Source organism: Sceloporus undulatus, chromosome 9 (genome assembly GCF_019175285.1).
Source record: "Sceloporus undulatus isolate JIND9_A2432 ecotype Alabama chromosome 9, SceUnd_v1.1, whole genome shotgun sequence".
Lineage (NCBI taxonomy): Eukaryota > Metazoa > Chordata > Lepidosauria > Squamata > Phrynosomatidae > Sceloporus > Sceloporus undulatus.
The window spans coordinates 4,849,047-4,870,975 of record NC_056530.1 but is presented as its reverse complement, the minus strand read 5'-3'; the positions used below and the strand labels follow the sequence as shown (position 1 = coordinate 4,870,975).

At 37.8% G+C, this 21,929-nt stretch overlaps 2 protein-coding genes across 3 annotated transcripts in view; one reads left to right on the top strand and one right to left on the bottom strand.

The window, feature by feature from the left end:
- The window catches only part of OPRD1 (opioid receptor delta 1), a 44,601-nt gene that overhangs the window by 668 nt on the left and 22,004 nt on the right, over positions 1-21,929 (top strand). The gene's annotated exons all lie outside the window — the stretch shown is intronic.
- LOC121915207 (uncharacterized protein PF11_0207-like) lies at positions 15,582-18,684 on the bottom strand. 2 transcript variants are annotated; one of them, XM_042439209.1, is made up of 2 exons: positions 18,439-18,684; positions 15,582-17,809 (listed from the first exon to the last, which is right to left on the bottom strand). In XM_042439209.1, the coding sequence occupies exon 2, from the start codon at positions 17,693-17,695 to the stop codon at positions 16,715-16,717; it is 981 nt and encodes a 326-aa protein (XP_042295143.1). In that variant the 5' UTR covers positions 17,696-17,809; positions 18,439-18,684; the 3' UTR covers positions 15,582-16,714. The 2 variants fall into 2 exon arrangements, with proteins under 2 accessions (XP_042295143.1, XP_042295144.1); XM_042439210.1 differs by having other exon boundaries at positions 18,510-18,684.

Sequence of the window (21,929 nt, the reverse complement as noted above, 5' to 3'; positions counted from 1 at the left end):
CTGGGCACAATAATTTGGAAAGACTTAATGATCTGTGGAACTGGGCACAGTACTCATTTTGAGAGGAGACAATTTCAGAACCAGTTTATGTGTGTGTGTGTGTGTGTGTGTGTGTGTGTGTGTGTAGACAAGCAACACAAGCATCAAGAAGAATGACTGGAGAGACACAGTGTGTGAGAGCATAGGTTGCGCATGCAACTTAGTTGCATTGAGTCCAATCTGTGTGGGGGGAAAGGTAGATAATATCAGAAATGCCTGAAGGCATTTCTGCAGCAATGTGCAACTGTTTGGATAGCATAGCAAATAGGATGTTAAAAGCTTCAAACTGTTTGAGTCTTCAAAGAAATGCTTTTATTTCATATGTGTATCTGTGAATGTAAAAGAAGAGGGTTTGCTGTTATTCTTGCTGCTGCTGCTTGTATCTGTTAGGGCTCGACAGGGACAGATCAGTCTGCTTACGGTTCTGCAATGTTGATGGTTCTAGAGATGTATATATGGGTGTCTTTGATCAGTCGGAGCATCAACTTGTGTCGTTTCTGTCAGACAGTCATAATGAATGTTAAATATATTCACCTCTGTGTTTGGGGCTAGAATTATGTTCAAATCCATCTGTCAGGACTGTTTGGGTGTTAGCATAGCAACGGGATATTAAAAGGTGGGAACGGGTTTACTCCTCAAGAAAACATTGCATTTAATATGTGCATTTGTGTGTAAAATAATAGGTCTCTTGACTATTATGTGCTCCCTTAATAATCGAGAGACTGGGTTCTTAACCACAGCATCTTTAGTCTGTAGAGAGAATTTTCCAAGAAAAAGTGTTTTGTCTTCACAGGGCAAATGTAAAAAAAAATATGCAAGTCAGCAGAAATATCAATGAAATCATAATCTTATGTAACAAATTCCACTCCTTGATCTCAGTGTGCTTATGCAGTCCACTTGCTTCTTGAGTTTCCATGCAAGAGTGCCCATAGTGCTGCATTCTGTGTAAATGCAATGATCTGTGTACAAAACAAACATCAATTGTATACGGACATATATACTTCTCTTGAACCTGTTACCTCCTCAGTAATATCCCGTATTCAATACGCACATCTTTGAGTGTAAAATAATAGGTCTCCTGACCATAATTGGACAGAACTTTATTTCATAAAAATCATGGTTAGCTTGACGGTTGTGTGAGTCATAATTCATACATTTTTCTCAGGAAAGAGAAACTGGAAAGGAGACAGTGGGGCTAGAGTATCCTTTGCAATTTCTGAGTAAAAATTAATGTCGGATATTAAAGCTTGTGGGCAGAAGGAATGTGTGCTCATGAAGTCAGCTCAAAATCTCCTCATCATGCCTGTGTATTTCATGGTGGAAATTTTGGGAAGCTTCCTTTTAATAAATGTGTAAAGTTGCTGTTGCCAGGGTCTTGAATTTTTCACATAAAGATAATTTTGTGGAGGGGAAAGTCAAATTTTGCTTCAGGAATAAAATACAATTTATTATTGTCCATTACTGCTCTCAGATTCCAATGTGTGCCTTCTGCCTATTTGACGGGCAGATATAACAACACTCCATCTATGTATCTATACATCTATGTACATCTATGTACATCTATGTATCTGCAAAACTGGGGAAATGGAGATTATAGAACATTACCTTCTACCTTGCCCTCTGGCCTACCTTGCCCTTATCTCCTAGACAAAGGTTTCTTGATTGTATTTTAAAATCCCTTTCTGGTAGATCTTGCTTTCAGCAGACTTGTGTCCTTTTGGCTGGCAACAATGCATTTGTTACTTCTATGGTAGCAAAATTTGGTCTAGCTGCTAGCAAGATTAGAATTAGCTTTCTTGATGGGAATGATGGCTAGTTCCAGTCTAGTTTTATGGTTATATTATTTTATCATTTATGATGTATTATTGGCCTTTTGTTGATGGATCTCTTTTATTAACTTTACCATGTTGTTTTTGGTGATTTTTATGCTTTTTTTAACTGTTTTTTTGTATTTACTGGTTGGATATATTTTATATTGTGACAGCTTTTAGCTTTTAACAATAAATTTCTACTGTACTATTGTCCATTATTTATATTTCGCTTTTCTCCGCAAAATCAGAAATCAAGTTGGCTTACTTTGTAAGTAAGCCAGAAACAATGCACATGAAACTTACATTATCATTACAACGCAATTAATTTTTCCTCAAGGACAACCACACATGGAGCACATTCCATTAATCAAAATAGAAAGTCACAGTTGTAAAAACATGGATTGTTTTCATTGACAGTCCCTGCATAATTGCCAAATTTTAAAACAGACTGGTTGGTAATGTGTGGCTAGGAGTTACCAAGGTGAAGGAGCTGAACACTGGTGATGTAATTAACTTGGAGTCTTGTGTGTGTGATGTGTGCATTCCGGTCTTTTCCAACTTATGATGACCCTAAGGCATGGGGTTTTCTTGACAAGGTTTGTTCAAAAGAGGTTTGCCTTACCCTGAAGCTGAGAGCTTGTGACCAAGTGAGTTTCATGGCCAAGCAGGGAACTAAACTCTGGTCTCCAAAGTTATAATCCAACAATCAAACTACTACACCATTCTGTCTCTCTGTGTTGAATGAAAATGTTCCACCTTCTGGCAACAGAAAATCCTTTTGTGGTTTCTCTAAATTGCATCACTGCAATCAGAGCTAGCAATTTGATTTTTCCCCTCCTGAAATAAAAATCAATAAATATGAGTTCAAATGAAATCCACAATTAACAGTGCAAGACTGTATGTTTGAGCTGAAACGTAATTCTCATTGAATTCAGAGGAATTTGCTCCAATTGTGTTTTGGTTTGCAAGTGCTGGAGATTTGGTTCTCAGATCAGTCATGAAACCCACTGGACAAGTCACATGCTCTCAGCTTCAAGAGAAGACAATGGCAAATCTTCTCTGAACCATCCTTGTCAAGAAAATCCCATGATAGGGTTGTTTTAGGGTTGCTATAAGTCAGAACCAACTGGAAAGCACACAACAACAACCACCAATGAATAAATTAAATTGTGTTTCTGAGCCTTCCTTCCTGAGTCATATTAAATCCAGAAAGCAGACATTTTGGAGAGTTCATGCAACTTCTGGACTAAATTATTCAAATTGTATCTGCTGCTATAACCAAGGAAGCTGTTGTAACAAGAGAGAGATGTAAACATTGTAAACAGTCACCCAGTTAATAGTCAGGCTCTGGTCCAATTGAATTTTCTAGATGTTCTTCAAGGAATATAGAGTGTTAGTCTAATTGATATGGGCTGTAAAGACAATTGTAAACCTTGACAACCCAGCTTAGTTGAGTTCCAGATATGGGAATTTACATAATAAACAAATCTGGCTATTTGGTTCCCCAGTCTTCGGAAATTTCTCATAATCCAATAAAGGATAGCATGTGAAGGTACTAAAGAAAGGGTAAGACTAGGACTACTTAGTAGTCCCACAGGGCTCTGTCCAGTGCTATTCGACATCTTTATCAATGGCTTGGACGATAGAATTGGGGACATAATCAAATTTGCAGATGACACCAAACTAGGAGGAGTAGCTAATACCCCAGAGGACAGGATTTTAGGCTGCATTAATAGAAGTATAGTGTCTAGCTCAAGGGAAGTAATAGTGTTACTCTATTCTGCTTTGGTCAGGCCCCACCTGGAATAGTTTGTCCAGTTCTGGACCACAGTTCAAAAAGTTGAGAAACTGGAGCATATCCAAATGGTGAAGGGTCTGGAAACCATGAAGCCCTATGAGGAATGACTCAGGGAGTTGGGGATTATTAGCCTGGAGAACAGAAGTTAAAGAGGTGATATGATAGCCCTATTTAAATACTTGAAGGGATGCCATATTGAGCAAGCTTGTTTTCTGCTTCTGCAGAGACTATGACTCAGAATTATGGATGCAAGCTACAGCAAAAAGATTCCACCTGAACATTAGGAAGAACTTCCTGACAGTAAGGGCTGTTTGACAGTAGAACATACTCTGAGATTGTGGTGGATTCTCCCTCCTTGGAAGTCTTTAAACAGATGCTGGATGGCCATCAGAGTTCCTGACTGAGAGTTCCTGCATGGTAGAATGGAGTTGGACTGGATGGCCCTTGGAATATCTTCCAGCTCTATGATTCTATGATTCTATAATTCTAAAATTAAATTCTGCTGTGTTGCCTGTTGTTTTGTTTGGTTGAAGGAATGGTTATTGCTTAGAGCCAAGAGCCTTTTGAAAGTCACCATTCACTGGAAAAGATAGCAATACTTGGTAAAGTGAAAGGCAGTGAGAAAAGAGGGAGACCACGCAAAAGGTGTAATTTATTCAAATAAGTTGTTTGCAGGGCAGGTGATGACTGGGGCTTTTGGAGGACTCTTATTCATAAGGTCTCCATGAGGAAGATGAACAGACAGCAAATAACAAGAATGAAATATAATTAGTGAGCTCTATTCTGATTTTTTTTCCCTTCAAAATTGCTATTGAAACCATCTAGGCCTGGAGTTTTGTTTGCTTTTAGATTTTGGGTTACTTTTGACAATTCTTCTCAAGAGACCTGCTGTGCTAAGGATGACTTTTTCCTTTTCTGCAAGTCCAGAAAAGGCAAAGTGCTGTTCAAAAATGTCAGAATCTTCACTGATGCTATAAACAGAGATATTTATTTATATGATTTATTTATAGCCTGACCCAATCACAAGGAATCCATGAGGGTTACAGTAATAAAATACATTAAAAACACAATAAAATTAAAATAATTCAGTTCCTAACCTCCTATCCCAGTACTAAAATTACAATAATCAGCATTTAAAAACAATAAAATACAAAAGTGTTAAAATTAAGGGAAGAATTGATGCACAGAGCGATATAGGTCACAGTATATGGAGAGAGGAACTAAGTTGGGAAGGGGGGTCCAGCTACGTCCCTGAACAATGTAATGCTTATGTCAGAGTTATTATTATATATTAAAACATAAAACTAACTTAGCCTCTCATTGACCAGTTGACAAACCAGTATATTTTATTACACTATAGATTTACAATTTCTTGTAATTGTGAGTACAGTAATAAAAGACTTCAAAAGATTAGAATATAATTCTTCCACTACAAATAATTTTATTTCTATATGCCAATTTGATAACTTTCACTTCTTTTCCTATAATGTTGTGATACATTTAATGTGCTTACCTCTTTTAGTTTGCTGTCAGAACTTATTTTCTTTCTGATCATCTTGAACACTCAATATAAAGACTGTTAAACTGTTTTAATATCACATCGCTCAGAAAAACATACGATGTGGTTATGTAACAAACATGGCAGGTCAGCAATAATGACCTGGATATCATTAAAACATAAACCAGACAGTCCAACAGGCCAAGGGATGAAGAGGGGAAAGATGTATGTCCTCCAGTGGAATTCCTGGCTGCAGTGTATGTTTGTACCATACAGTTCCCAGAATTCCCTAGCACTGAGCCAGGGCAGTCTGAAAGCAGTCTGAAAGCAGTCTCAAATTAGATTATTGCTGCAGGTTGGCTTAATAAAGTTACTGCAAAAGTATGGGTTTTAGAATTTGTCATGTAAGACGCACAAGGTAAAATCTGCTGTAGTGGTCTGAGTGTTGGACTATGACGCTGAAGTCTGGCTCAGCCATGAAACCCTGTGTGTGACCTTGGAGACTAAGTCACACTCTCTCAGCTTCAGAGGAAGGAATGGCACAACTCTTCTGAACAAATCTTGCCAAGAAAACGGCAGGATAGGTTCATCTTAGGGTTGCCATAAGTTGGAAAGGGCTTGAAGGCACACAACAACAACAACAACAAAACCCAGATCACAATGCACTGTAATGGAACTATATTCTGTTTTAACTTTAGCAGTGGCAACAATATGAGCAACTACACTATAGAAATAATGCAATTAGACACCACTTTTAACATCCAGGGCTACAAAAAAAAACAACCCAAACCCTGGGATTTGTAGTTTTGTGAGGCACCAGTACTCTTTACAAAGAAAAAAAAACGCTTGTAAAAATACAGATCCCAGGATTCCACAGAACTGAGCTACAACACTTAAGGTGGTGTCAACGTGTATTATATCAACAGTGTACTTTGCAGTTTGGTGAGAGGGGCATTTGGAAAGCTCAGCCAGAGATAGAGAGATGGGGGAGGTCACTGAACTACAACACCCATAATCCCACAGCACATTGCCATGGCAATCACTCTATAACAGTGTGATAAACTACTCGTTGCACTGAGTGGCTATTGATGAAGGAAAGGGGTGGCCTTTGCCAAGCGCTGCCTTTTCATTGGTGCTTTCCTTCCTCGCACTGACAGGGCACTGTCCAATCACAGGCAGGAGCACAAGGGACTCAGGTAGGGTAGGCATTTCCATAAGAAACTGACCGCCATCACTCTCTTCTCATATCCAAACAGAACCCCTGCCAGAGCCATCCTCTTTTAAAGTGCCTTGATTCACACCCCCGCCCTCCCTCAGCCTCCCTGTGACTTCCCCCCCCCCCTTTTCCCTCTAGTCTCCATCGGAGTCTGTACTTTTGATGGAGGGGAGGAGGAGGGGGAGGAAGGATCTTGAAAATCCCCAGTCCTGATGGGGGGTCTGGACCCCCAAAACCCCTCCCTTGGCTATGTCCTTGGTTGCAGGAGGAATGACAGCAATGAAACGGAACAGGAGAGTGTAAGGCATCAAGGGAAATGTAAAAGGCACTGAGTGACCTACATCATCTGATTTAGCTGGGCTGCTGAAAGAATCTCAAACACAGTACTGTTGAATAAACATACTTAAATAACCTATGCAACTTCTCTTCTCTTCTGTGGAGTGAAACTATTTTATACCTATTTATTCTCACAAGGTTTGTTCCTTCCTGTGACCACATATTAGCTGATAAGTGTCAGTTGTTATTCAGTATGGTAGCAATTTCTTCAGGATGGGGAGTGAAACTTGATGCCAGACCCATGTATGCATAGGTGCCTTCAAGTCACTTATAAACTTGTGGCGACCCCATTAGTTTAATAGGGTTTTCTTAGTGAAGGAATATGCAGCAGTGATTTCCCCAGTTCCATCCTCTAAAACTCCTACGGGAGAGAAAATCCGCTGCCTCTTCAGGAGAGTCGGTAAAATAATAACATCAGTTGCTGGTAAAATAAAAGATCATATTATTACAAATGCTGCAGCTGGCTTTGGCCATGTCAACTTTAGCAACAAATCTGTTTCTTCCATCAATTGGATACTGCATCTGTCAGAAGGCTGATATGATTTGCTGTCTTTGACTGAAACATCGGAAATGTCTAGGAGTATTTAGATTTTGCCCATTTTTGTTCTATCTGACTGTAGAAAACATATCCTGACAAAAGTGATAGCAAATGAAGTATGTAGGTATGTAGGGAAGCTGAAATCAGGCATGCTAGCATACTTAAAAAACCTGAGTATCTGTTGCATAGCAAAACTTGTCCTGCCTCAGAAGGAAGAACTAGATGAAATGGGCATAGGTTACATTTTCACTAGCCAGAGTAGTTAGTGTCTCTACCGCTGTCATTTTTAGAAAAATAACTGTTTCACTTCTGGGCTACAGATGAAGTTCCTTCAATTAAATGGATTGACAGTAGGCTTCATATGGAACATCCTACTGACTTTTACTGCAACACTTGCAGTGGGACAATAGCTGAGCAAAGCCCCCAAAAGTAATTTTTCTTTACTATAACATGCCGACACGGGCCCTGCCTGCATGGGCCAAATGCGAATTTCTTCCCTTGTTCTGGCATTGTTCTGATCAGACATCACGTCCCAAACTTCAAGACTATTTTTTTCAGCCATCAGAACTCCTGATTTTTGTATCCTTTGTTTATGCTCAATTGGCCTTCCCAACAAATTACTGTACACAAAAAACATTTTTTTTTCTTCTTCCTTGAACCAGAAGTGGCTAGCTAGGCACTTCCAGGATTTTCATCATATCCACATTATTCGTCAATTTTGGGGAGGTCGGTTTCCAGACATGATGGATCCATTGGGATTAAAATTCTTCCCCCAAAATTTCTGAAGTCATATTGGGGGGTCAAGCTTGGCACAGTGCATGACGATAACCTCTAATTTTTATCGTTTTAAATATTGGTTTGGAAATTATGTCTATGAGGCCATGAAGGCTAATTTGTGGAGGATGACAGCAGAGAAAACCTGTTACCTTCATACACATATGGGCATCCTGAAGCCCCTGGATGACTAATTTGCAAAACAGTGTAGTACTTCTTGACCAAAAAGCCAGTGTGGTCTAGAATGTAGACCACAGCAATGAAACTCGGAAGATCCATTTTTCTAGTGGGCTATGAAATTTAGTGGGTGACCTCCAACCAGTCACACTCTCAACCTGGTATCCTTCATAGTGTGATAATTAAATGGGAGGAGCAGAGCCCTGTACACCATCTTGAGCTCACCTGTATCAAGATGGGATACAAATATAACTCACAAAAATAGATACTGTATATACTCTTCTATAAGTCTATAAATTTTAGTAAAAAAATTGATCCCAAAAATCTGATCGACTTATCCATGGGTCAATATTAGTACTGTACTTTAACTCTCATAAAAATAGAACCTATCCCCTGGTAAAATGCAAGATTATAATCTGTGCTGGAAGGAATGACCCACCTTTACTCTTTTATCCATCCATCCTTCGGTGTGAACAGAAACTGTTACACCTCCTGATATTTTGTAAGTTCTTTGGCATTTTTTTCCTTTGCTTCATTTTTAGATCGTTTGTTACATTACCCTATATTTTACTCTTGACATCAAAATCCATAATTTTGGCCTCAAAAACCTATCCTTGAGATTGACGTAGTCGAGTATATACGGTAATATAAAATAATAATTAGAGTTTTGGCCAGAGCCAGGAGAGATTTGCTTGTTATTTGTTTTTGTTTTTTTAACTAATTAAACACTCCTATAGACTTGTTTAGGATAAGGATGAAAGTGCTGAGCTTTTTTAAAGATTAGAATTATATAAACATCCATTTATCATGTCCTTACTCTAATGCTCATATCTCGCCTATCTTGGAGCCCTTTTCTTCATATTCTCACAGATTCCTTTCCACCCTTTGAAATGCCAATTTCACACATCTATAATCTTCAGGGTTTGTGAGTTGTGCTAGCTGTTATCTTTTCACAACCCTTAGGCTAGCTGACTAATATTTAGCACAGGATGTCTTTGCTATCTATTTCAAATGATTAAATAGATTGGCAGTTCCTTTATCCATGAATAAACTAGGGCACAAAAAAGTTAAGCAAATGGGGATGAATTGGAGATTTACCAACAGATAGAATCAGGGCAGGTTTCAGGGCTCATGTTGGGGAGGAAGCACTCGGCAGAAAGAGCTGGAAGGAATTGGAATTTTTTGAAAGAGATGTAAAAGAGCTGGCCTAGGTGTTAATTTTGAATGTTGGGTTGACCAAATTTATCAGAGGCAAGCCGCATCTTTGATTATAAACAGGAATAGAACAAAATCTTTTGGCATTGATAAAGGCATCAGGCAAGGCTGCCCCTTGTCCCCTTTACTATTTATTTTAATTTTGGAGACACTTAATGATGAAATCCGGCAAAATGAAAGGATTAGAGTTGTTAGGATAAAAGGATCAGAAATTAAATTGCGGGCTTACGCCGATGATTTGGTCCTGTTGTTATCAAATCCAATTTGATGATATTTATGAAATTAAACAAGAACTGAACCATTTTGGAAATGCTTCGGGTTTAATTTTAAATAGGGATAAAACAGCAATATTGACAATGAATTTAAACAAGGATGAGAGAGAAGCTTTACAGAGTAATTCCGGTTTCAAGATTGTTAACAAGGTCAAATACCTGGGGATTTGGCTCTCCACAAGAAACACTAACTGTCTTCAAACTGCAAAGGGTCCTTTTTGGTATTTTGGCTATTCTATATAGACTCTTTAAACCATGTAAAAGATGTTTTACCTTAACAACACCTAAAAGTTTTAATGACACAAAAACTTCCTGAGAAATTCAGTATTTTTTGCCTAACAAAGGGGATTGTAGCCTCACAAAGGATGGAGACACTGGATCTGAATGGTATTTTATTTTATTTATTTTATTGTTTTTTTATTTTTATTTTTTTATTTTTTGCTAATGGAATTTAAATTTTATTTTTCTGGATTGTAAGAGTCTCGCAGGACCCACATGGCCAGAAAGAAGAGGTTCCTACCTGCATGAATGCCCCTCCATACCATAAGAGTATTCCTACTCTTGGCTTAAGTTTCTATTTTACTTAAAAAAAAAACTTTTGGGCCTCTTATTCTTCCATTATCTTGTCTTTTTCTGTTTGTTTACATCGCTTATTATAGTAGTTATCCCATACACCCAAGATATTGAACAGTTGTGTTTAATATTCTGAGTCTTTCTCTTTTTTGCTTGTTACATGTCTGTAGCTTTAGTTGAGAGTTGTTTGGGTTCTCAGTCAATTGGATGCAATGGTCTTCCATTTCTAAGGGATGTTATTTTGCTTGTACTTGAGTGCTTCCTCCTGTTTATTTTTCTCACATTCCATGTTCTTATTATACACAATCATGCAGTTTGGGATTTTTCTCTTGACATCTGAGTATATGAGCAGTTGTATGACCTTTCCTCTTGACTCCAGTTGTGTTATTAGAGAACATTGCTATATGTATTTGACCTCTGCTTCTCCCCAGTTGCTGGCTGAGTGCCTTCTGAGCTGATGTCTAATTTCTAGTCCTATCTCTTGCTTCATTTTAGATGGCCTTGTGACAGGATTTTCATGGTAAAAGTCATTCAGAAGTGATTTATCATTGCCTCTTTCTGCACAGTACTAGAGACATAAGTGCCATTCTGATTTGTCTCTGAGAGATCCTCTGCCATGTTACTCCTCTTCTTCTCTGCACTGCATCAAGGTGTTTGGTATTAGTCTTCCTCTTCAACCAAAGCTTATACTGCTCTAAGAATAACCTCTTGCCTCCTGGGAGCAGGTAGTCCCACCACCATGAAAGGCTAGTGCCATGAAGGACAGTACAGTTATGGCTTTTATTCTTCAGCTCCTTCCTTCTCCAGCCAGTCGGCATCTTGATGTCTTCTTTTCGCCGAGAAACAGGTTTTAACTATTAAGCTGTGCTGGATTCTTACTGGACAACACTGAGAAAAACCGGAGTCTAGCTGGGATCATAGAATTGTAGGCTTGGAAGAGACCTGAAATGCCATCCAGTTCAACGCACATTCTGCCATGTAGGAAGACACGATCCAAGCACTCCCCTGTGACAGATGGCCATCCAGCCTCTGTTTAAAAACCTCCAAAGAAGGCGACTCCACCACACTCCAAGGCAGCATATTCCACTGTCAAATAGCTCTTACTATCAGGGAGTACTTGCTAATGTTTAGGTGAAATCTCTTTTCCTGTAGTCTGAGCCCATTCTCTGGATCTGCAGAAAACAAAATGGTTCCATCTTCAATATCACATCCTTTCACATATTTAAAACAGAGCTATCATATCACCTCTTAACATTCTGTTCTCCAGGCTAAACCTACTCAGCCTCCTGATAGAGCCTGGTGGATAAAGCAGCAGCATGATGGTCACTGATACACCACAACGAAGTACAATACTAAAGATTAGCTTAAAATTTCATTTGTGTTTTCATCCCCACCCACCCCCATATTGGAGATGTCCCTGCACTCATGTATGTTTTATTTGCGCCTTGAAGCTTGACTTTCTGGTAAGGAAATCTCTCATCCCTTTGTGAACAAGGAAGTAATGATAACCACTCTAAAAAATTCCTCAGATAGATGTCCAAAGAAATATAGCTGTCCTTGGAAAAGTTATTTTTAGTATTGCACCCAGAATGTACCATCCAGTATGGCCAGTGGCTATGCTTGCTGGGGGGTTCTGGGAACTGTAGTCCAAAATTAGACTTTTTCGACTTCCAGGCAAGATGGCACCAAAGAAGGTTATGGGTGTTTGAGCTCTACTACCTGTGCCTTCCACAGTGGTGGTTCTTGGAGGAACGGGGATTTCATTGACCCGTCCGTAACTCTTCTGTTAAGGGGGGGTTACCCCCGCAACTTGAAGAGGGAATCTGTGAGGCCAAAGTTTGGACCCCACTTCCCAGAGGAGAGAGTACCAAAGAGTTGTAGCCGCCCACCTCTGTCCCTCAATTAGATGAGGAAACGGTGAGCCTTTGTCATTTAATGCAGCATGACGATAAACAGAGAGAAGCTGGAAAAGGAAGGCAGACTTGACCTTGGACTTAGGAGATGTTTCTATTTTTTTTTTAATTTTATTTTCATTTTCCAACAAACACAAAAACATTCATACAACATTATACACATTATACATTGAAGCGTGTAACCTTATATACAAATAACATATTTCACATTGACAAAACAAATAGTTCCTTGACATGATAAAATAACATTTAACATAAAGGTGCTTCCTATTACTCAGTTAACTTCATCTTCCAATATTAAATTCTTATGTTATGTCTTATTTCCATTTTTCCTTTAAGACATTGATCTCCAAACAAAAAGTGAGTATGGGACTTCCCAAGGGGTAATTCTAAGAAGAGTATACCTTTACGTTTTCTCGTCTCTTTTTGGGGCGTCTCACTATAGATTAGTTATAATTTTATTTAAATAGACTGTTGCTATGCAAACTCCTCTCTATCTTATACAATATGTAAATTCTAAATGACTTTCCATATGTCCCCCCTCCGGTATAGACAGATTGCTCCTTTGTATTTACAGTAAAGCTTCTAGTTTTAACAAAGTATATTTGTTTCCATAATTCATATATTAAATAAAAGCAGTAAAAAGAAAGAGAGGGGAGAAATCTCTTCTATTACATTAATTAACTTCCAAGGAAAAATATATTCTGCTCCCAGAGCAACTTAGATATGGAAACGCTTATTTAGTCCCATCTCCCAGTGGTGCATGATTTTTAACTAGCAAAATATTTTGCCATCTTCTCTTAATATAATCCTTAAATGGTAACCATTGTTCTATTGCTTGATCTTCCTTTTCCCTTTGGTCCAAGAGGTCATTCTATCCAACTCCGCCATTTCAAAAGTTTTCATTAACCATTTCTCTATTGAAGGGGCGGAGTTCTGTTTCCAGAAGCTAGCAAAGACAATTCTTGCACATGTGAATAGGTAGAATAATAATCTTCGGTATCTCACAGGTGCAGTGTCTTCAAACATCCCTAATAAGCACACTTCCGGGGAGAAAGGGATTGAAATTTTTAACTCTTTCGCAATTATTTCATATACACATATCCAATATTTTTTTGCAATCTCACAGGTCCACCACATGTGGTAGTAAGTTCCTGTGGTTTTTTGACATTTCCAACATATAGGACTAACTTTCTTATAGATCAGAGAAATTTTATGAGGGGAAAGATGCCATCTGTAAACCATTTTGATTACATTTTCTTTCAGGTCCTGATTAGCAGTATATTTTAGCCCCCTGTTCCAGATGTATTCCCAGTTTTTATACAAAATGTTATGGCCCACATTTTGAGCCCATTTGATCATACTATGTTTGATAGGCTCTTCTTCAGTATTCCATGAAAGGATCAGCTCATAAAATTTCGCAATTGCCTTCCTATTCACTTTACTCAATAGTTCTTCCCAGGCTGTTTTTTCTTTTGCTATTCCCACATCTGCCATGTCAAGCTTCCATCTCTCTTTAAGTTGTCTAAATAGGTACCAATGGCAGTTACTCCCTGATTGGTTCAGTTCTTCTTGAGTGTTAAACACCAAGACTCCTTGCTGGTCTTTTATTAAATCTGAGTATCTAAGCCATTTTTTTTGGGAATGGCCTCTCTATTAAAGAAGGCTTCATGCGGGGAACAACATTGTAAAATCTGGTTACTGAGTCTGCTTTTCCATCTTTCCCAAACTTTTAGTAGAGCTTTTCTCAACACATGATGTTTACATGCTCTATGCACCTTATCTTTAGAGTAAAATAAGTAAGCATGGAACCCAAATCTGAGATTCTCTCCCTCTAAGTTAAGTAGGTGTACATCTTCTAGAGTTATCCACTCAGTAAGCCACCATAAAGCCGCAGCAAAATAATAAGATTTTAAGTCAGGCACCCCCAAACCTCCTCTAGACTTTTTATCGCACATTGTTTTTTATTAATTCTGGCTTTCTTCCTGTTCCAGACAAATCCCATAATATCGCTCTGCCATTTATCAAGTGGTTTGAAAGAATGCAAGATGGGAATTGTCTGGAACAGGAAAAGAATTTTTGGCAGAACACACATTTGAATAACAGATATTCTTCCAAACCATGAAAGTTGAATATTTGCCCATTTCTCTAAATCTTTCTTAATATCCCCCCACATTTTAACATAATTATTCTTGTATAGGTCAATGTTTTTGCTTGTTAACACAATCCCCAAATATTTGACACTCTCTACCACCTTAAATCCTGATATATGTTCTAGATTTTCTATGTCTTTTCCCTTCAGTTTTTTAGTAATCATGTTGGTCTTATCTTTGTTAATCTTTAATCCAGAATTCTTTTCAAAATCAGCTAGGATATATAACAAAGGCTTTATGCTATCGCAAGGATTTTCCAAAATATAGACTACATCATCTGCGAAGCATCTCATCTTGTACTCTTCTTTTTTGATCTTTATACCTTTGATCTGCGCTTCTCCTCTTACAAGCTGATTTAGAGTCTCAAGTACAAAGATAAACAAAAGCGGGGATAACGGGCATCCTTGCCGCGTTCCTTTATTTATTACAAACTCATCAGACTTGGTGTTGTTTATTAGCAGCCTAGCCCTCTGATTGTTGTAAATTTCTCGAATCCACTCCTGAATTCGGAAACCAGCCTCGACATATTCCAACATTTTAAAAATTGTTTTCCACTTTACGTTGTCAAAGGCCTTCTCGAAATCTATGAAGACAAGCGCCAACTCCTTCTCATTATGTTGTTCAAAATATTCGAGAGTGTCAATGATGATTCTTGTATTGTCCTTAATATGCCTTGTTGGTAAAGAAACCCGCTTGTTCTTTTCCTATCCAGTCTGATAGGACTTTTTTGAATCTATCAGCCAATATTGTGGTGAAGATCTTGTAATCGGAATTAAGGAGGGATATAGGTCTATAATTTTTGATGTTCCTGGGATCCTTGTTTTCTTTTAAGATAAGTGTGATATTAGCATGTTGCCATGTTTCAGGAAGTTTGTGCCTGCCCAGTGCGTTCATAGTCGACTTCAGGGGGAGTATTATTTGATCTTCAAAAGTTTGATAAAATTCTATTGGGAAGCCGTCCGGTCCTGGGGATTTCCCCTTTTTGCCTTTTCTAATCGCTTCAGTGACTTCTGCCGTGGTTATAGGAGCGTTGAGTATCTCTTTTTGTTTAGTGTTAAAGTTTTGTAAGTTAGTTTTTTTAAGGAATTTCTCTAGATCCTCATCTTGATCAGGATTTTCTTTATAAAGAGATGAGTAAAAGTTTAGAAACTCTTTTTTGATTCCTTTTAGATTCGTTATTATTTTTGAATCTTTAGTTTCGATTTCCGATATTATATTTCTTTCTCTTTGTTTTTTCAATCTGTAAGCTAGCCATCAACCTGGTTTATTAGCGTGTTCAAAATGCGCCTGTTTCATATATCTTATTTTGTTCTGTATTTCTTCGTTCTCTAGTATCTCAATTTGTTTTTTAATTGTATTGATTTCTTTTCTAATGACTTTACTCTTGAGATTATTTTGCTGATCCCTCTCTTTTTGGTGCAATGTATTACATAAATTAGTTAGCTTTTCTTTCTTTTTCCTTTTATATATGGAGTTCTGTTGTATAAAGAAGCCTCTTATGAAAGCTTTAGAGGTGTCCCAAACCGTGGTTACTGATATATCTTCTTTTAAGTTTTCTTCAAAGAAATATTTCAAGGCTTGTCTTCCTCTTTCCACTATTTCTTCCTTCTGTAGCAAGTTTAAGTTCAATTTCCAGGAGAAGTCCGCTTTCCCTATTCTTAATACTGCCAATATAGGACTATGATCGGATATGGTCCTTGGTTTAATGTCCATTTTGTGAACATCTTTACATATAGCTTTTGTAGCGAACATCATGTCTATTCTAGAAAAAGACCTATGGCGGTCAGAATAAAAAAAAAAGTCTCTAGAGTTGTGGTATTTATATCTCCAGATATCCAAAAGTGCTTGTTCTTCAATGAGTTTATCAAAGGATTTCGGTAACTTGCCTTGAGTCTTTTTTATCTTTTTATCAGATTTCCTATCCAGCTCTGGATTCACAACTCCATTCCAGTCTCCCAATATCATGATTTTTCCATAGTTAGTTTTACAGAGTTCTTCATTTAACATATTGAAAAACTGTTCTTTATGATCCAGAGGTGCGTATATCCCAACCAGCAAACAAGGTCCACTAGGAAATATTACCTCAACCCCTAAATACCTCCCATCATCATCTTTGAATATCATTTTTGCCTTGTATTTATTATTGACATACATCACTATACCGTTTTTTCTTTTAACATTAACTGAAATGAATTCATTACCTAATTTACTATATTTCAAGAGTCGCACATCTTTTCCCTTAATATGTGTTTCTTGGAGACAAGCCACATCTATTTTTTGTTTTAGTAAAAAATGGTTCACTCTTCCCCGTTTTTGTGGGGAGTTCAGGCCCCTTACGTTCCAAGTTAGTATTTTCAGACTATACATTATTGATAGTTCCGTTCTTAATTGCTTTCTTACTTTAGGTTTGAATTCCTTCTGGATCTTTTTCATTAACTTCTTCCTTATTTTCTTCTTCATTGCAAGGCTCTGAATCTGGTGTTTCTCCCGTTTTCGCCTTCTGTTTTTCCCTTTCCTCGTTGTCTATTCTTTTCTCCAATTCCTTCTTATATTTTCTCAAAAAGTCTTTCATTTTCAGTGTAGAGTTGATCCTAAACGTCTCTAATTTATATCTGAATATCACCCCCTCTAGCCTATCCCATCTGTAGGGAATGTCGTTATTTCTCAGTAGCTCCGCCAATGGTTTATACTCATTCCGTTTTCTCAAGATTCTCAAAGGGACATCTTTCAAAATAACAAGCTCCTCCCCATCCATTTCTAGACTTTGTTCATAGTTTAGTTGAATGATCTGGTCTCTCATTTTTTTCCTTGTAAAATATACAACAACGTCTCTCGGGAGCCTTTTTTGTTTTGCAATTTTAGAGTTAACACGGAACATCTTACTGATTTCAATCTCAAAACTGTCTAATTCAATTCCTACATATTCTGCTAATGTCGGTGTCAGGTATTCATATAGGTCCTCGTTGTCTTTCTCCTTTAAACCTCTAATTTTGATACAGTTTTCACGTTGTTTTAGATCTTGCAGTGCTCTCTCATCAAGATCTCTCTCATAATTCTTTTCGAAATCACTGACTTTTTTGTTTATCTTTTCCGTCTTGTCTTCTAACTTATCCATATTTTTCCCCATCCGAGATATATCTTCCTCCACTTTTCCTATAGAGTCCTTGATGTCTTTTAATTCTGCTCTTATCTCCTGACGTATTTCTTGTTTTATTTCTTTTCTCATAGCATTCATGTCTCTCTTCATCGCCTTCATGTCTTCCTTTATTTCGTAGTAAAGTGTTTTTAGTTCCTCCAATAAAGCTGTCTGTTCTGAGCTGCCAGATCCAAAAGAAGGTCTTCTCTGTTGGCTTGATTCTATCTTGGTTTTCCTAGTGTTCATTTTTGTCTTCTTAATCTTATAGTCGATTCTAAGGTGTCTATTGTATTATTGTGTTGTCTTGATGTCACTTTACTGTGATCGTATGGGTTCGTTCCACGTTGTTCTTTATAATCCCTGTAGGAGGAGAAAAGGGGAGGAAAAGAGGAGGGGAAAGAGAGAAAAACAAAAAACAAAACAAAACAAAAAAGGGTCTAACTCTCACCTAAACTAGGTCGTCTGCGGGGAGCAATCTTTAGTACCTAGCCCCTTGCTCAAGTTTTCCAACTCTCTTTGCTATTCTTAAGTGTTTGCTAAGCTTTCCCCTGTGTCTGGGCTTCTAAAAATCTTTTATATTTCTTTCATATCTCCTAAATCTCCTGAATCTCAATTCTATTCTAGAGCCCTCTCTATAGCTTCCCTGTGCTATTGTTGTCTCTCTTTTTAATATAAGTCTACAGATTCAAGCTTCACTTCGTTCTTTCTCTTCCTATATCTTGGTGTTTCCCTTAGCCCTATACCAAATTCTTCTCCGCAGGATTTTGCTTCTCCTCCAAAGCACTGCCTTAACTACCCCAAACTGACTCTCTCTTTTTCTCCTGGAATCTCTATTTTACTCTGTCTTATTTAGAGATGTTAGAGATCTTTCTCTTTCATTCTTCCCCTTGGGTCTTCTCTTTAACTTTGTCTGTTTGTTTATATTTACTTTCTTCTTTTTAATTTCTCTTTCTCCCTCCTGGAAGTTTAATTTAAGCTCTGGATCCTACTGTTCTGTTTCCTACTCTTCTATCCGTCTCCTTTATGTTCGCACTCTCCACTTCGAGGGACGCTTAATCACCAGATGTCAATTCGTGTTCTGCCCTTTGTCTTGCAGTTGTTTACTTTCTTTCCTTTTCTCTTTCTTTCTCCTTTTACTCTCTCTCTTGAAGTTCAACTTCTCACTTTAGTTCCTTTTTAGAGGAGCCGAAAGGACAGCATCTCTTATCACTGTCAGCTTCATGAAGAGAAAAACAAGAGAGGAAAAACAAATCCTCACTGCGCAGTTTTAAAAGTCTGAAAACACTGTTATTGTAGCTTAGCCTCTCTCTGTTTGGCTTCAGCTGAGCTTGGTTTAGCTTCACTTGAGTTAACAAGCAAGGGAAAAGAAAAAAGTAGTAAGTAGGTCAAGCAGCAGCCTTTGTTGCCAAATCCTATCTTATTTACATAGTATCTTTTTAAAGTCTTTGAGAGGGCTTGTAACTTTCTCCAAGTTGAGTCACATACAAATACACATATAAATATTATAAAGTCTTGTTATTTTATCAGACTTTCAAATTCCTTTCTTTTACCTCCAGCCAATTCCTGCTTCTTAATAAATCAAATGAGTTTGCCAGACTCTCAGTGTTTCAGTCTATTTCATCAATTTGCTAAATAATAATGTAATTTTCTTCCGTTTTGGAGATTTTACTGAAGACAATTAAGGCAGTTTAGTAGCTGAGCAATTTTGTCTTCTTTCCCTTATCTTAATGCTGCTTATTAAAAAGAAGGGAGGCAAGCTCTAAGAGCCGCTTGTGGCTCATCCCACACAGGCGCTGGTGCTTCAAGTCTCCCTCTCTCGCCCTCCTCTCTCACACACATCTCAAAGCCTTCGCTTTGGAGTTGGGGAAGGGGCTTTCTAGGGAACTGCTGAGCTCCTTCGTCCAGAGCACTGCCATACCTGGAGTTTTCCCTGTTTTGCGGTGGTCTCTGCATGCAGGGAAGCGCCGGTGGAAAGACTGTTCCTCAGAGCCTCTGAAGAACACGTCTGCCGAGCTGCCACTCCCAACCAGGAAGTCGAGATGTTTCTATTTTTGAGCTCAATTTCTGCAGCAAAGTGGAGCTGGTGTCCTACATCTGCTCTATCTCTTTAAAAAATTTCCACCAGCTGCAACAACACTGTAAATTGGACTGCTTTAGCACTTAATCTTAAACTTGTTTGCAGTCTGGAGCTGACTGGACAGCATCTTATTACAAGGAAAGGGAGTGAAATGAAAGAGCACTTTAAAGGCTTTGGATATACAGTGGAGTGTTGAGGAAGAGTAGAGAGAGCTCTCCTCCCCCTTTGTTTCTGTGCTCTTTTTTCCCCCTTTACTCTATGGACTGAGGTAGATTGGAGACATTAATTGAGACAGCAACGGAAGAGGGATCAAGAGACAGCAAGAGAAGCCGACAAGGGAGAAGGAGGCAAGAAGGACATTTGGAGGATATAATTGCAAAGGAAATTAAAGGAGAGACGCACCAACGGAATCCCTGTGCTAGCTAGCACTGGATAAGAACTGCAGAAGCACAATAGAAAGGGAGAGTTGATATCCTAATCCTACACTGTCTCCCAAAGAACGCCTTGTTAAGCCATACTGAGAGGGAAACCTGCTCCCCTTTAACATATTTTTTCCTTTTTTGGGTCTTGGTTGAAAGACTTTGAACACAAGGTGTAATTGGACTGAAGCTTTGGATAAGAGGGAAGGCTTGGAGGAAAAAAACAGATCTAAAGACATCAGATACTCTCAGGTATCACCTTTATAGGATTAGAAAGATACAATTTGAACTTTTTGCTTCTCTCCTTCTTCTTAAGTTAAGAAAGAATATAATAAAGAACTGGATGGAGACAAGAAGCGCCCGGTCAAAGAGGGAGAAAGTAAGATACAAATATTAACAGAAAATGTACTGTAGCAAATGGTACATTCTTGTACATTTTGAAAAGAGGGTTATATATATGATAGTTATGTATCTGGCTTATTGAATGTGAATTAGATCAAACATACATGTATAACCGGTCTGGGAAAAAAAAGCTTCTTATTGGATGATATACAATATATGTATAACATAGCACGTTATCCCTGAAAAGTGGGGGGAAGATAAAAGTACAAGAATACATAGCTAAAATATAAGGGGGGGTAGTAGATTTCTCTTTCTAGAAAGCATACAAAGCTGAGCTAAATTTATAATAAGGTACCCTCCTCTCCCCCTGTATTGTCCTTCATAATTTGTATTTCTTGTTTTATCCTTGCATTGGGAATTTCAAAAGATTGAGAAAGAGGACATTTTGGGGGAAATGGCAGCTAACAAAAAAAACAACAAACACTAGCCAAGTACCACAGAGAAGAGGTTCGAAATGAAGGATCAAAGGCAAGAAATGGAAGATAATCTGAAAGAATCAATGCAAGAGATCAGGGAGGAAATAAAAGAAGCTAGAATTGAGATGAGAAAGGACTACAAAAAAGAAATGGACAGCCATAGTAAAAGAATTGAGAAAATAGCTTCAGAATTTAAAAATACGCATAAAGAGATCCAAGAAGGGAAAGAAAAAACCAGAGACCTGGAACAGATCTCAAAGGAATTAAGATACAATCAAGAGACACAATACAACATGGAGATGAATAATGAATTGAGATACAGGGATAGATGTATTAAGATCATAGATTTACCGGGAAAAAAGTAATGAAGATTTAACTGAAAGAGTACTACCGGATCTAGCAAAATACCTAGGACTTACAGAAGAGTCAATGGAACTTGAAATAGATAAAATTTTTCGCGTAAACTCGACACAAGCACGTGAGAAAAAAATCCCATGGGATGTGGTGATTTGTTTGGTGCGATCCAAAATAAGAGATCTAATAATCCAAAAAAAAAACTAGGACAGAAAATTTTTTATCGAAAATTAAGAGATAAGAATCTTTAAGGACATTCCCTCTCAAATTCTAGTGGCAAGATCCAAATATAAATCCCTGACTCAACTACTAAAACAATTAAACATTAACTATAAATGGGAAAGAATCGAAGGGCTAATCTTCTTTTCTTAGGAGAAGCCTTGATTACACCCCTAACAGAAACATTCAATGACATAAAATCTCACGGAACACCAGAATCATGGAAAACAGGATATATATATTTTTAATACCTAAAGAGCACAAAGAGAAAGATGATCCAAGGAATTATAGTCCTATAACACTACTCAATAGTGATTACAAGATATTTACATTAATTTTGGCAGATTGAAAAAAATTATGGGCCGCATAATCCATGAAGATCAAGTTGGCTTTTTGCCAAAAAGACAAATAAGGGATAACATAAGAACAACATTGGATGTAATCGAGTATTTCAAATACCATAATGAGAAGAAACTAGCTATAGTAATATATATATATTACTATATATATATATATATATATAGAGAGAGAGAGAGAGAGAGAGAGAGGAGAGAGATGCTGAAAAGGCATTTGATTGAGTCAGCTGGCCCTTT

Excerpts from the sequence above, each read along its gene's own strand:
- LOC121915207 (XM_042439209.1), bottom strand. The coding sequence starts at position 17,695 with ATGAACACTAGGAAAACCAAGATAGAATCAAGCCAACAGAGAAGACCT.